This window comes from Mastigoproctus giganteus, chromosome 12 (assembly GCF_048544385.1).
Source record: "Mastigoproctus giganteus isolate SK-2022 chromosome 12, ASM4854438v1, whole genome shotgun sequence".
Taxonomy (NCBI): Eukaryota; Metazoa; Arthropoda; class Arachnida; order Uropygi; family Thelyphonidae; genus Mastigoproctus; species Mastigoproctus giganteus.
This window is the reverse complement of record NC_143586.1, coordinates 51,020,923-51,037,162: the sequence shown is the minus strand read 5'-3', so window position 1 is coordinate 51,037,162 and position 16,240 is coordinate 51,020,923. Positions and strand designations below refer to the sequence as shown.

The 16,240-nt window shown below is 37.2% G+C and overlaps 1 protein-coding gene across 1 annotated transcript in view; it reads right to left on the bottom strand.

Annotated features, from left to right (window-relative positions):
- The window catches only part of Tace (ADAM 17-like protease Tace), a 204,686-nt gene that overhangs the window by 57,307 nt on the left and 131,139 nt on the right, over window positions 1-16,240 (bottom strand). The window contains exons 15-16 of the mRNA XM_090385593.1: window positions 12,804-12,877; window positions 9,309-9,424 (exon numbers count right to left, since the gene is read on the bottom strand). Coding sequence (XP_090241719.1) covers window positions 9,309-9,424; window positions 12,804-12,877 — 190 coding nt within the window. The remainder of the gene's footprint in view (window positions 1-9,308; window positions 9,425-12,803; window positions 12,878-16,240) is intronic.

Sequence of the window (16,240 nt, the reverse complement as noted above, 5' to 3'; positions counted from 1 at the left end):
TGGCACAGGGCTAATAACTCTTGTGATTTCTGTTGTCGATCAGCCTTCTGGAAACCAGTCAATAATTGGGGAATCCATCTTGCACTCAATTTCCGTAAATGGAATTGGTCATGAAGGACTGTTTCAACATAGCCCACACTAATCTTCACCTCCTGGGACAATTCATGCACAGATATCAGTGATCTTCCATGATTAACGACTCCACTTTTCTGATCGTGCTGTCATCAATGGCTGAATGGAAACTACCTGGAATGGGCTCAGATTCTACAGATGTCCAACCACACCTAAACTGTCTATGCCAGTGCTTCACAATGCCATAGGATGAGGCTTCATCCTTATATACAGCAGTCATCTCCTCGTGGATTTCTTTAGGAGATTTCCCCTTCAAGAACAGATACTGGATTACAGCTCTGGCTTCAACTCTGTCTATGATGCTACTTCATCACACATTCAGCTCTGTAAGAGAAAAACAAATTAAGACACAGTGCTGAAATTTTACACCTTAAGTATAGAGATATGTATGATGCTACACACAAAATATCATGATCTGCAATATGTGAAAGTAGGTGAGGGCAATTCTTTATTGAACCACCCTCGTATAATCAAATCAACCAACTAAATGACAGAATATAAAAATTAAAATAGCTAATTACAAAATAAAAATACGTACAGTACGTATAAAATCCTAAAAATTAAGTGAGATAAGTGTTAAAGTATATAATAAAAGATACTAAAACCTCAGTATGGGGATCAAAATTTTGCCCTTTCAAAATATCAGCACTTTTTACAATGAACATTAAGTACTTTAATATGAATTAAAATACAGTATGCAGCGCAACCTTGATATAATGTAGGTGTGAGGGATATCTTTTAACATCCACATTATGGCCTGAAATAAAATATCTAGTTTTTCTAATTTTTAATATGGATATATAATAGCCTAAAAACAAACACTTATTTTGAGCAATTTCATTTCAGCATGCATGCATGCATGTGTGTGGTTAATTCTCATATTTCAAGATGCTCTCTGTCTGCAGGACTGCTAAGTGGGAGCAATGAGCGCATATTGTTTTACTGCTAGCAAATGTGTGTGTAAACTCTCCATGTTAGTTACGGAATGAATACATTTGTATTTATCCCTTGTTTTCACCACCAAAAGCAAAAGATAAATCTTTTTTTATTTTCATGAAACAAGGATAATAAATTTTACTGCTATCTATATTTGTGACATGAGTCAGCTTTTGCCTGCTGTCCTCATATCACATAGCATCCCGTCAACTGCCAATATGACAGGGAATCTCACTGTAAAATAATTTGCCCTAAGTTTCATTTTTAGTCATTTTAAATGAAATACCTGTTTGCACTTGTCAACATTGTTATTCTAAGTTCTCCCTTTGTGAGGGTGGTGTGGGGGAATAATTGCTGTGTGACATCATAGCTGTTGATGACAAGGGTTGTGCAGTAGGAGCACTTGTTCCCTGACTCTTCTTTATGTTTATTGGGTGGGGATAGCAAAGACTAAATGACATACCAGACTCTTTTAAGAAGAGCGATATTCTCACTTAGCTATTGCAAGTTATTTTCATTAGCGAACACAATCAAAACTTATCTCTACATGATATTGATCATCCTTTTGATCACTACATGATATTGAAAAGTAACAAAGCTTAATTATAGAATAAAATGTATCAACATTCAATACTGCAGTTATTTTCAAAAAGACATAATTGCTATCAGCATCTTTCAATACACAAATTATATGACATATTAATGTTAAGCAGAGATGGATGGTGGTGCCTTCTGAAATTAGACTAAATGCAACGTAAAGTTCTAATTAACTTAAAATGTAACCAACAACTGCAATGTAAAATTTAAAATGTTAAAAGAAGAAGTACACATTCCCATTACAATACAAGGGGAAAAAAAAAAAAAAAAAAGTTTTGTTTCTGTCTAACAAGTACCCCTTCATTACATGAATTTCACACTTTGAATTATGCCTTTAGCAGTTTCGGCAATTTTAAATGTGATTTCAGTTTTCAAAAGGGTTATAAATCAAAAAATTTATAAATGAATATGTTGTAATGGGTAGCTCGTTTTCATTTCCCCTCTCAAAGGGGAAAATGTTTATTTGTTGCAAGTTTCCAACAGGCAGTTATCGTGTCAATGATGTCAGCTACTGCATTTTTTTTTTTTTATTGCATCTCCAATTGAAGGGGGATAGGCAAGCAGAATATTCAACATATCAATGGTCCACATTTGAAAACCACTGCATTAACTTGTTCTCGTTCTCTCTCTCTCTCTCTCTCTCTCTCTCTCTCAAGTAGTGTTTGCTGTTGATTGCAAAAATTGCATGGTTGCCATAAACAGGATTATTTTTTATATTCTTCTTCTTCTGAGACATGATCACACTGACATTATATCCAAAACTACAGAATAACAAAATTTGATATATGAGGATTGCACTGCATTTAATAGGGATGTTATGTCATAAAATCCCTCTCACACATTTTCTGGTTATCATCAGAAAAGAATTTTAAAAATAATTTTTAACCATTCATCAAGGAATAAAAATAAATGGATTTGCATTTTTTTTTGCTTGCTTTTCATTCTCCCTTTAATTTTTTTTTAATTTTAATTATTGATTTTAATAGCTAAGTGTCCCCTTGAGTCATTGATCAAAATTCGTTGGTGTGAAAAAGCAGTATCCATCATGGGAAAGAGCAGCTGAGTTGTTTTTTATAAAAAAAAAGGAAAAAAAAAAATTTTTTAACGTTTTTTATTTTAAAAAACACTAATAAAAAATAAATAAAATATAAAGCCCCAATCGAAATTAATTAAGAAGTCACATACCATTTTGAAAAATTTTTAAACAACCCAAAGGGATATACTGAGTGATTACTGAATTATGACCACCTACCTAATACGTCGTGGGTCCTCCTTTTGCCCTCAGTACAGCAGCTATCCGACATGGCATTGATTCAAGAGGATGTCGGAAGCATTCGGAAGGTATGGCCAACCAAGCTGTGTGTAATGCGGTCAGCAATGCGGGTATGGAGGAGATTGGTGTATTCAGATGCCTTTCCATAGTGTCCCACAAATGCTCTATGGGACTGAAATCGGGGGAGTTTGGAGGCCAATTGATATGCTTTAAGTCAGAACTGTGTTCCTCAAACCATTCCTACAAGAAGTGCCCAATAGCTCAGTGAACTGTCATCCTGGAAGACACCATCACCACTCGGGAAAAAGTGTAACATAGTGGGGGTGTACACTCCAAGTTCCTGCCAGTGAAACTTGCCCCACGCCATACAACTGCCTCCACAAGCCTGCACTTTTGATACCATGCATTATGGATGAAGAGCCTCACATTGTTGACACCAAAGCCGTACACAACCATCCACGGTGTGGAGTAAATAATGTGACTCATCCGACCAGCACACCTTCTTCCAGTCTTCTAACATCTAACTTGCATGCTCTTTGTACCAGGCGAGTCTTTTATGTCGCTGAACCTTGGTTAGGAGAGGTCGTCTGCTGGTATAGCCCATACGTATGAGCATGCAACACATGGTCATGCCAGATATTGTTCCGGGTTGGCCCGTGTTGTATTGGGTAGTCAACTCTTCAACAGTGCTGCGCTTGTTCACCTATACGAGCCGTCGGACCCGGCGCTCACCTCTAACACCAACCTTTCGCTGACCTTTGCAGTTTTGTAGTCGGGTCATTGTTTCACCATTTTGACACCAGTCCTGGTACACTTTAATTATGGCAGCTCTCAAACACCCTACCAGTTCAATCGTTTGGGAAATCGAGGCACCAGCTCGTTGAGTACCCACAATCTGTCCTTTATCAAGGGAGTCTGCTGACGAGGCTACTAGAGACGGTCGTTTTCAAAGCCGCTAAGTGGATTTTTCTTATTTATTGATTTGAAATTATTGTTTTTCTAAAACTTTTGATTTAAATTTAGTAGTATAACATTATTTTGTGATTTTCTGATTAATTTGGTGTATTTATTCTTTACTCGGCCTTGTAATTGCATAAAAGGATCGGTAAAGGTTTCCACGTGTTTCAACTCCGCTAACCGTTCGTAATTTTCCCGCCTTTGTGATACGATATACCGTACTAGATAGCGTTAGTTGAACTTCGTTAGCAGTTAAATTGTACGTTTAAATAAATACATATAACGACTTAGATTACAAACGTAATATAATTAATTTTATTTAACATAATTAATTATACATATAACCACTTAGGTTACGTAACATAAATAATTAGTAAAAACAAATAATTAATACATAACTTGATACGAAAGTTATATAAAGGGATTTCGCAGATAACACTCGTTACTGAAATGTAAATATTTCGTAGACAACACTCGTTACTGAAACGTAAATATTCCGTAGATAACACTCGTTACTGAAACATAAATATAGCGTTATAACTGTGTTTGGATACAAGTTTAGGATTTAATTTTGTACAGAAATTGAAATTTTATTGAAAGTAAATCTAAATCATGACTCAAACCAGAGCAGCAAAGCAAAGGGCTCAAGCTAATGGGAATGCTGTGGCCCAGGGGAGAACTGAGGGGGGCAGTTGTCCTCTGAATCACAGCCTTGTAAGATGCACTATTTGCTTGATGTTTGAGGAGCAGTCAAGTATGGGACATGATACTGCCATGGGGGATGTCTTTGTGTGTGTGCGATGCAAGGAGTGTAAGGAGATAAGGCGACAACTCAGCGTTGTTAAGGGGCCTATATGAGAGCTTGAAGGATAGGGTGGATGCCCTCGAAGGATTACAAGTGAGGGGCCCATCAAGCTCTCAGCTGCCCACACCAATGCCAGAGCTTGCACTTGGTCATCGCGGAACACAGCGGCAACCCCCAAGGCAGAATGCGCTGGTCCCAAAGGAACTAGTAGTTGTTGGTGACTCTATTGTCAGGGAAACGGGAAACATGCTTTGTAAAAAGGATAGGTGGAATAGGACCAGGGTATGTCTGCCAGGGGCAAAAGTTGATGACGTTGTAGAGCGGATATCATCTTTTAAGGGCACAAAAGGTGATATAGTTGTACACGTTGGCACTAATGACATTAAGAGTAGGAGACCGGCGGAATTACTTGACAAGTACAGGTCACTGATGAAAAAAAGCCGTGAATTAGGGTTGACATTGAAAGTATCTGCAATTCTGCCCAGACACGATAGGAGGGAGTATATGATGAGAGCCCTGTCAATCAATTCGGCCCTGGAAAGATTGTGCAGGGCTCAAAGGGTAAAATTTTTTTCAGCCTGGTCTGTACTTGTTAACAGGAGAGACTGCTTCTACAGGGATGGGATACACTTAAATAGAAAGGGTGCAAGAATGTTTGCTGATGCTATCGAGGCAATGTTAGGTGGGTCGGAAAACTGCTAGATTGGGGGGATACAAGGACTAATAGATTAACAGTAGCCACTGGCAGAGGTGAAAGTGATTCTTGCACTGCTTCTATTGGAATGAGCCGCAGCCTGGAAAATAAGATGCAGGATATTTCAGAGACTGCTGGGAATCATTGGGGTACAAGTAAACACATGGGTTGTGTTAGGGTAGCTAAGAAAAAGAACAGGTGCATGTATACTTGTGTGTACACCAATGCTAGGAGTTTAGTAAATAAATTTGATGAATTTGAGGTATTGCTCAAAACATCAAAGGCAGATATTGTGGGGATTTCAGAGACGTGGTGTCACACAGATATAAGAAATGCAGAACTGGAATTTGGGGAGTACAATGTCTACAGAAAGGATAGACAGGATAGGAAGGGAGGAGGGGTTATGCTATTAGTTAAAAAACACATAAAATCCAAGGAAGTGAAGCCAGTCGACATCGCTGGACAGTGCAGTGTCGAGTCAGTTTGGTGTGACATAAGCATTGGGAGATCAAAATTGAGAGTAGGAGTGTGCTATAGGCCTAATGACTCTGATGAGTATAATAAGAAACTGTTCGGAGAAATAGAATGGGCCAGTAAATCAGAGAGTCTTATAATGGGGGATTTTAATTTCCCAGATATTGACTGGAATTTGGGGGCTGGTCACTCACACAGTAGCAAGGCTTTTGTGGATTTATTGGATGATTGTTTTCTACATCAGCATGTTCGGGAGGCAACTAGAGGGAGTAATACTCTTGATTTGATTATCAGTAGTGATTCTTCATGCATTAAGAATCTGCAGATAAATGAACCACTTGGTGGCAGTGATCACAGTGTGCTAAAGTGGGAGTTACTCAAAGAGGTAACTACCATTAGGGGTAAAGGGAAGGGGTATTGCTTTCGTAAAGGCGACTACAATGGACTGAGACAGTATTTAAATTCTATACAGTGGGATCAACTGATGATATTGCCAACAGCAAATTCAAAATGGGAAGCATTCAAAGAACTTATCGTGGAAGCTACTAGGCTTTACATACCAACTAAGAAATATTGTTCAAGGTTTAGGCCTAAATGGTTGTCAGATGAACTAATGAGGCATATGGCAGAGAAGAAAAATGCATGGGATACATACAAATTAACACGTGACACCGACGCCTATGATAGATACAAGTTGATCTGTAACCAAGTTACAAAGGAGGTTAGGCAGGCGAAGGCAGATTACGAGAGATCCTTGGCAAGGGATGCGAAGAAAAACAGCAAAGAGTTCTTTACTTATGTAAACTCTAGAAGGAAGGGGATGAATCAGATTGGTCCACTTGAGATCGATGGGTCAACTATTGATGACCCTGCTCGGGTAGCTAACAAACTAAATGAATATTTTGCATCGACATTCACACATGAGGAGTTATTCAGCGAGGGGAATTCAACTGGAGCCAGAGGTGTATTCAACTCTAGCAGTAAGCTAGAGAATCTTGTAATAACTGAGAGCAAAGTGGAGGAGAAATTGTTGAAGATAAACACAAGAAAGGCACCTGGGGTGGATGGGATCTATCCAGTTATATTAAAGGAGGCAGCAAAGGAGGTAAGCAAACCCTTAGCCATAATTATGAGAGCTTCCTTGGACTCAGGGGAGGTACCCATTGACTGGAGATGTGCAAATGTGACCCCAATTCACAAAGGGGGATCAAAGGCTGACACAAGTAATTATAGACCTGTGAGTTTAACTTCTGTTCCCGGAAAATTAATGGAGGCACTGGTGAAAGAAGCACTGCAGGATCATCTAGACAAGACTTCAGTTATAGCTAGGACACAGCATCGTTTTGTTAAGGGCAGGTCTTGCCTGACCAATTTGATTGGATACTATGATGCAGTCACAAAAGAACTGGATGCAGGGAATAACTTTGATATTATATACTTGGATCTTAGAAAGGCTTTTGATACTGTTGCACATGGAAGACTGCTGCACAAATTGGAGCAGTGTGGCATTGGAGGCAAGTTGCTGCTATGGATAAAGGGGTGGTTGAGGGGGAGAAGACAGAGAGTGGTAATCAATGGACACTGCTCATCGTGGACTAATGTTATTAGTGGAGTCCCTCAGGGTTCAGTATTGGGGCCTTTATTGTTTTCTGTATTTATAAATGATATTGATGATGGTATATCAGGCTTAATGTCCAAGTTTGCAGACGATACGAAGGTTGGCAGGGTTGTCAAGGACACTACTGACACTATGCTGCTGCAACAGGATTTGGAAAGGTTGAGCAGATGGGCTTCGAGGTGGCAAATGAAGTTTAACATTGACAAATGTAAAGTACTACATATGGGAAACAGCAACCCCAGAGCAACGTATCAACTCTGTGGTACTACACTGACAGTGGTAGAGAATGAAAGGGACCTGGGGGTGGTGGTGCAGGCAGATATGAAGTTCTCTGAGCAGTGCAGACGAGCTGCAAGAGTAGCTCATGGTGTATTGTCAATGATATATAGGAATTTTTCTAGCAGGGATAAGGAGGTGATTATTCCCTTGTATAAGGCAATGGTCAGGCCACACCTAGAGTACTGTATACAGGCCTGGAGGCCTCATTTCAGGAAGGATGTAGAGCTGCTGGAACGAGTACAGAGAAGGGCAACTAGATTGGTGAATGGGACAAAGGGGTTCTCTTACGAAGAAAGGCTTAAGTTTTACAAATTACAGTGTCTGGAAACTAGGCACCAGCGGGGTGATCTGATAGAGGTGTACAAAGCCTTGAATGGTTTGAGCATGCTCAATGCTGATGGGATTCTTCCTCTAGCTCAGAAAAATCACCTGAGAGGGCATAAATTCAAATTGAGGAAAGACAGATGTAGGATAGATGTGCGGAAATTTGCCTTTAGCCAGCGGGTGGTTGGTGGGTGGAACAGACTTCCATCCCTTGTCGTGGAAGTTGATAGCCTAAATAAGTTTAAGGCTCAGCTGGACAGGTATTTCGAACGAACAGAGGGGTGAAGTGGAAGTGGTTATTTTTATTTATTTATGTTACTTTTTTTTTTTTTTTTGGCTGATGCTGCATAAGCTTGCTTTCTTGCATCAAATGCCTCTACTAATGCTAATGCTAATGCTAATGCTATCAAAGTCCAATAAATCCTTTCTTTTACCCATCATGCTCAGAATTTTACTACCTACTGAACCACCGACACCTTATCTATGCTACATAGGTCGACTAACTCCGCACTCTTGTACCTCATGTGGTCAACGGGTCGCATTCAGTTTTCATAGGGGTGGTCAGAATTCAGTGATCACTCAGTGTATGTTGTATAGAGGAATAGACGTTGAAAGCTTCCTATTATTCCTAATGTTAAAAATTGAACACATCACTTTTCTGTTACTGACAAGTGTAGTGAATTGCAAAAATTTGCTGTGAATCATAACACATGTGAAAGGTGAACCATTTAGGATAGAAGGAACCTTCCCCATAATCTCTATTAGTATGCTACAAAAAGCCATCAAGGAAAGGCCATAGATGGGGTGAGAGAAAGACGAGAATGACAGATAAAATTCAGTAATTTACACGTTTATTGAATGTAGTTATTGCTTTAGTAAATAAAAAGAAATGGTTGTCTACCATGTTCTTATAGACAGGTGGACAGATTAACACTATAGTAACATCAAATAATTTGATTTAAAAAAAAAAAAAATCTCATCAAACTTGGGTTTTGGGATTCCAAATATGGGGTCCCATACTGTACAAGGAAATTACAGTGAACTTTAAATTACTCAAAGAGAATCAGATTGGCTTTAGACATCAATTCAGTGGCAGCAGCTGAATTTCTTAAGGATTACACGTTAAATGAAAAATATTTCGACAACTTACATAACTTGTTTAAACAGTGGCAAATTATCTCTACTGCTATTAAATACATAAAATTAAGTTACTTCTTACCTTTTCACAATATCCATGAATACATGGGGTTCCATCTCGAAGAATTTCTATCGGTGGTATAGGACTACAAGTGGAATTTAAGTTTGGTCGACAACACCTTTTACAAGCATCTTCTTCTGTTTAAAGAAATGTAAAACTGCTCTTAGTGTACAATTCAGAGAAAAAGCTATCCGCTCTCCTATCAGTTTAAATTATACTGAACGTGTGGATCCAAAGCAACAAATTGTATTATACTTCAGCAGCATATAACATTTTGAAAACTAACTAGCTAGGAATTCTAGGAAAAAGTACACGACACTACACAATGCTGAATAAACATAACAAGGTGTAACTATAATTAAATTAACATAACATTAATAAATTCAGATATTTTGAGAACTGTTTTCCCTACATCTTCTGTGGATAATTTAACCACAGAACCACAGTTTATATAATATCTTTTTAAAATTTTAACATGATAAAAACTTAGAAGTTATAGTATGTCTTAAAGTACTGTTTTATTGGACTAAATTCAAAAAATAGCAAGGGCTTAATTTTTCAGTACTCACCTTGATCAATCTGCAATTGTTATGGTTTGAATGGCAAGAGGTGACTAGCTTTAAGGTGATTGGTTCTTAAATTAAGGGGTGGGTAAATAGTAATTATGATGGAAACGGGATTAAAATATGCACAAGGAAGTAGAAGTGCACTAACTCTGTCCTTGGTTGTCATTAAAATGGATTAAATTGGGAATCTCTAAATAGTGGATAAGCCAAAAGTCGTAATGAAGGACTTTCGTTAAAAAACGTCTTCAGTTGGTAAGTTAAATGAAAAGGGAATGCATACTATATTTAAGAAGAATTTTGCATTCCCGTGATGCACTTTGTTACTTGCAGGAATCTCAGATTGGTGAGATTCCAAACCGGAGAAAGACTGAAGGGGAGTTTCGCATTTATAATATTTAGATCAGAGTGGTGACGAAACCATTCTATAATGAGGGCTTCGAATTGTAAAATTTTGTAACTGTTTTTTAATTTTAATATGGTAATAGCTGAGTCAACTAAGGGAGTATGGTTGTTGGAGTGGGCATGTAAAGTAAGTTCAGCGCTAGATTGTCCAGTTCTGAAGCTATTGTAGTGATAGTATGCTCTGGTATTGGATGATTGGTTTGAACCAAATTTGGTTGTGGTACTACCAATGTAACAGGTGTTACAATTGTGTTGACATTTCATTAAATAAATAATATTAATATTAATAATACTAATATTATTTATTTAATAAAATGTCAACACAATTGTAACGCCTGTAGTAGTACCACAACCAAATTCGGTTCAACCCAATCATCCAATACCAGAGTCAACTAAATTCAAACCATAACAGATCTAGCATACTATCACTACAATAGCTTCAGAACTGGACAATCTAGCGCTGAACTTACTTTACGTGCCCACTCCAACAACCATACTCCCTTAGTTGACTCAGCTATTACCATATTAAAATTAAAAAACAGTTACAAAATTTTACAATTCGAAGCCCTCATTATAGAATGGTTTCGTCACCACCCTGATCTAAATATTATAAATGCGAAACTCCTCTTCAATCTTTCTCCAGTTTGGAATCTCACCAATCTGAGATTCCTGCAAGTAACAAAGTGCATCACAGGAATACAAAATTCTTCTTAAATACAGTATGCGTTCCCTTTTCATTTAACTTGCCAACTGAAGACGTTTTTTAACTAAAGTCCTTCGTTATGACTTTTGGCTTATCCACTATTTAGAGATTCCCAATTTAATCCAATTTAATGACAACCAAGGACAGAGTTAGTGCACTTCTACTTCCTTGCGCATATTTTAATCCTGTTTCCATCATAATTACTATTTACCCACCCCTTAATTTAAGAACCAATCACCTTAAAGCTAGGTGATTGGTTGCCATTCAAACCATAACAATTGCAGATCGATCAAGGTGAGTACTGAAAAATTAAGCCTTTGCTATTTTTTGAATTTAGTCATGATAAAAACTTTAAAAAATTAACTAAAATTGACACTACATGATGCTGCTTCTAACTGAAGACAAAAAGAAGTGTTAGGAATAATGAAGTCTTAAGAAAAAGGAATCTTGTGATCACAGGGAACAGTCTAATTGGTGGCCTAAGGGTTGTCCAGGAGCCATCTCCTTTGAGCTTACTAGGTGTCTGAGAAAGTGGGAAGCTGGGATGTCTGAAACTGAATCTATTGGCATAGTTGTGACTACTAATCTCTGGAACATCCAAAAATTGGTCATTGCACTCTGAGTTTGTGACCTGCACATTTGATTGCTTCCTGCAGAGTCTTCATCTGATCCTTGTCACAGCCAGTGTGTAACCATACCTCCTCCCCTCTCCAAATGTGGGGAGGAGGTATGGTTAGTTTGTTGATGCTTCTGTTAATTGTTTTTTGGTAATTATTCTGTATATGGTAGGCCTCTAGGGAAGTGCCTTCTATCATGTTGATAGGTTATACTTAGTACCTTGGGGATGAAAATATAAACTGACTATTATAGTGTGACAAGCGACATCACTTTTGGCAGTTGTTGATATATACTCATCTTTTCTTGTCTACAGTTTGCTGACCACATGCATCTGTCATAATACTTATGACATCGGTAATCCAGCCAACAGAAATCTCTCTCATTTGAAGAGAAAGAGTTTTTGCTTCAGATTTTTGTTGCTTTCGAAATGAATGTTCACACTGTGGTTTTTTGCTAGTCTGTTGACTCTTTCACCTATTTCAGGGTGGAGGGGGAAATACAAACTGGAACTGGTCTGTGAAGTGCATGTGTTTGGGCAGGTGGGTGGGGGGAATTATAAAAATTTTTTGTGTACACGATCCTATTAATTATTTGTTGGGATTACAGTTTTTGAGAGTTACTCCTAAGAACTGTTACATTAGCAATACCATCTCCCTGGTACCCTTGCCTTGAAATGTCTGCTGTAATTGGTATAAACTGCCAAGAAATACCTCTCCCTCACAGTTCTTCTACGGAAGTGAAAAAGAGAGGGGGGAGACAACCCTAGCTACCGAGGGGCTTGAACACCCTATGAGCTATAAACTGATTTTCTGCAACATTTGTTTTTTCTATATCCTCATACAAGCAACAAATACTTTGATTAGTAGTGCCATAAGAAAGCTAGCAGTAAGGGTAAGACTAGAAGAACATGAAGTAATTTTGAATTTGTCTTTTATTAGTTTCATTAGTATTTATTCAGTTTTTAAAGTCTCGAGGTTGAGTTAAACAAAATAATTTTATTTAACTCAGAGGGTGTTTATTCTTATACACATTATGAACATGCATTAAGAGTTATAGTCACTCAATTCTAAACCTTATCTTAAACAGATGTTTATACATAGTAAATACATCATGTGCACAATGTTAAAATAACAAAATTTTTAAACAATTTTTATATTATGTTGATTAACATACAATTGCATTATTAAGATTATTAACCAGAATTAAATATCAAGTAAATGTTTTTACCTCTATCACACATACAGGATAACTTTCCTAAGGTCTCACAAAAAGGAATACATTCACCATCTTGACATTTCCCTCTGGAAAAAAAAAAAAAAAAATGTTCATTTTGCAACTGCTGGAAATTAGCACGATATACATAACCAATTTCCTATATTAGCATCTATTATGGTTCTTTCATTCCCTATAGTTAAAAAAGAAATAATTTTTATTTGATATGTGTTTAAATATAAGCATTTATTAATCAAATAGAGTATTAACCATTAAGCAGGCATGTAGTTATCTGTACACAAAAAAATAAAAAAATTACAAATCTTTGTAATCCTCTTGTAGTTTCGACTTTCAATCTGAATCACTATTAGAATTCAAGAAGTATGGATATAAAAAAAACAAAAAATTACATCTTTCCCTATTGGTGTAACTTGATTTATTAAAAAAAAAAGTTAAATTACAAAAATTAAAATAATTTTTTTTAGTAATTTAATAAAGCAACAGGGCACTATTTCAACACAGGTGTTGAAATAGTTTTAGAAAATTACATTATGCTACACTGCATTCCCTCCAGTGACAGCAACAGAGATGAGGCTCAGGCTCTAGAAATTACTAGTTTATCTATGAGTCAATCTGGAGTAATTAATATTGCTTTTAATCAAATAACATCACCCAGTATGTGAATCCGTTATTCATTAAAAACTCTAAGGCACTACTGTAATCAGTTTCAGAACTAGATGGTCCTACCATCAGACAGCAGGTAACCCTCATTCAGTGACCTTGTGTCAAGTGGTCTTTAGAAGAAAAACTTCCAATCAGAAATGTACCATTCATTACAAGTAAAACAAACCCCCTATTGGTAGGTTGCATAGGGCCAATGCAACAAATTAATAAAAAAGTGGGGCACTTTCAAAAAATAAACTATTCCAGCACTTTATACACCAAAATAATTAGATAATTATAGAATTCTTAAAGTACCGTGTTGTTGGACTAAGTTTCAATAGCTAAAGCTTAATATACGGTACTCACCTTGGACGAGCTGCAATTGTTATTTGGGTGAATTGATGACTAAAAAATTTTTTTGGGGTTTGGGTAATTTAAAAATTGGTAAGTTTACGGGATGAGAATAAATTAATTTAAAACGAATTAAAATATGCACAAGGAAGCAAAAGTGCACAACTCTGTCCCTGGTTGTCATGAAGAATAAATTAATTAAAAACTCTAAGATATGTGAAACAGATGAGGCCAATAGTCATAACGATAGACTTCCGTTTTGTTAAAAACATCATCAGTTGGCAAAGTTTGGGTGAAGAACGAATGCGTGCTGTAATTTAAAAGAATTTCTATGCTCCCGTGATGCTCTTTGAGACATGCGCGAATCTCAAGTGTGTGAGATTCCAGACCAGGGAAAGGTTGGAGGGTAGTTTTGCATTTATGATGTTTAGTTTAGAGTGGTGACGGAACCATTCTTGACGAGGGCTTCGTATTGGAGAATTTTGTAACTGGTTTTAAGTTTTACTATGGTAATGGCAGAATCAACTAGGGGGTGTGGTTGTGGGTATGGGCATGTAATGTGAGCTCGGTGCTAGATTGTCCTGTTCTGAAACTGTTATAGTGATAATATGCCAGTGTATTAGAGGTTTTTTGTGGAACTGAACTTAGTTGTAGTGCTTCCAATATAGCAAGCGTTGCAATTTTGTTGGAATTTGATCAAATATACAATGTTGTTCATATCATGTTATGCAGATGATATATGTATAATAGGTAATAGAATCACAATAGGCAATCTTTTTACTAAATTCAACTCAATACATGACATATGACAGAGAAGGGCAACAAGATTAGTGAATGGAACAAAGGGGTGCTCTTACGAAGAAAGGCTTAAGTTTTGCGAATTACAGTGTCTGGAGACTAGGCAGCAGCGAGGTAATCTGATAGAGGTGTACAAAGCCTTGAATGGTTTGAGCATGCTCAATGCTGATGGGATTCTTCCTCTTGCTCAGAATAATCACCTGAGAGGGCATAAATTCAAATTGAGGAAAGACAGATGTAGGATAGATGTGCGGAAATTTGCCTTTAGCCAGCGGGTGGTTGGTAGGTGGAACAGACTTCCATCCCTTGTCGTGGAAGTTGATAGCCTAAATAAGTTTAAGGCTCGGCTGGACAGGTATTTTGAATGAACAGCGGGGTGAAGTGGAAGTGGTTATTTTTTATTTATTTATTTTACTTTAATTTTTTTGGCTGATGCTGCATAAGCTTGCTTTCTTGCATCAAATGCCTCTACTAATGCTAATGCTAAAAATATTGAAATACACACTTGAAATAGAAGTTAACAAACAAATAAACTTTCTCAATCTTACTATATACAAAACAGGCACCAAACTGGGCACCAAGATCTTTAGAAAAAATACACACACAGGGAAATATTTACACTTCGCATCACACCATCCACTTAGCACGAAAAAAGCCGTTCTTTACGGTCAAATCCATAATGCCATAAAATACAGCACTTCACAAGATGACTTATCTGCGAACTACAATACCTCACAAAAAAGTTTATGGCTAGGAACTACCCACTTCATCTAATTCAATACATTATTTCCAACGCAAAAAATAACACTAACAATTCAACCAAACACATCACAAAAGCAAATACACGTATCATCCTTCCTATCATAGTGATCTCACGGGTCAGTTCCGTCAATATTAGACTCATATTTTCCGCATACAACAAACTCGGATCCTTATTCAATACATATAAAGAAACATACAAATACCCGACAGGTGATATGAACAACATTGTATATTTGATCAAATGCCAACAAAATTGCAACGCTTGCTATATTGGAAGCACTGCAACTAAGTTGGGTTCCACAAAAACCTCTAATACACGGGCATATTATCACTATAACAGTTTTACAACAGGACAATCTAGCACCGAGCTCATATTACATGCCCATACCCACAACCACACCCCCTAGTTGATTCTGCCATTACCATAGTAAAACTTAAAACCAGTTACAAAATTCTCCAATACGAAGCCCTCATCATAGAATGGGTCCATCACCACTCTAAACTAAACATCATAAATGCAAAACTACCCTCCAACCTTTCCCCGGTCTGGAATCTCACGCACTTGAGATTCCCGTATGTCTCAAAGAGCATCACGGGAGCATAGAAATTCTTTTAAATTACAGCACGCATTCGTTCTTCACCCAAACTTTGCCAACTCAAGACGTTTTTAACAAAATGAAAGTCTATCATTATGACTATTGGCCTCATCTGTTTCACATATCTTAGAGTTTTTAATTAATTTATTCTTCATGACAACCAGGGACGGAGTTGTGCACTTCTGCTTCCTTGTGCATATTTTAATTCCGTTTTAAATTAATTTATTCTCATCCCGTAAACTTACCAATTTTTAAATTACACAAACCCCAAAAAAATTTAGT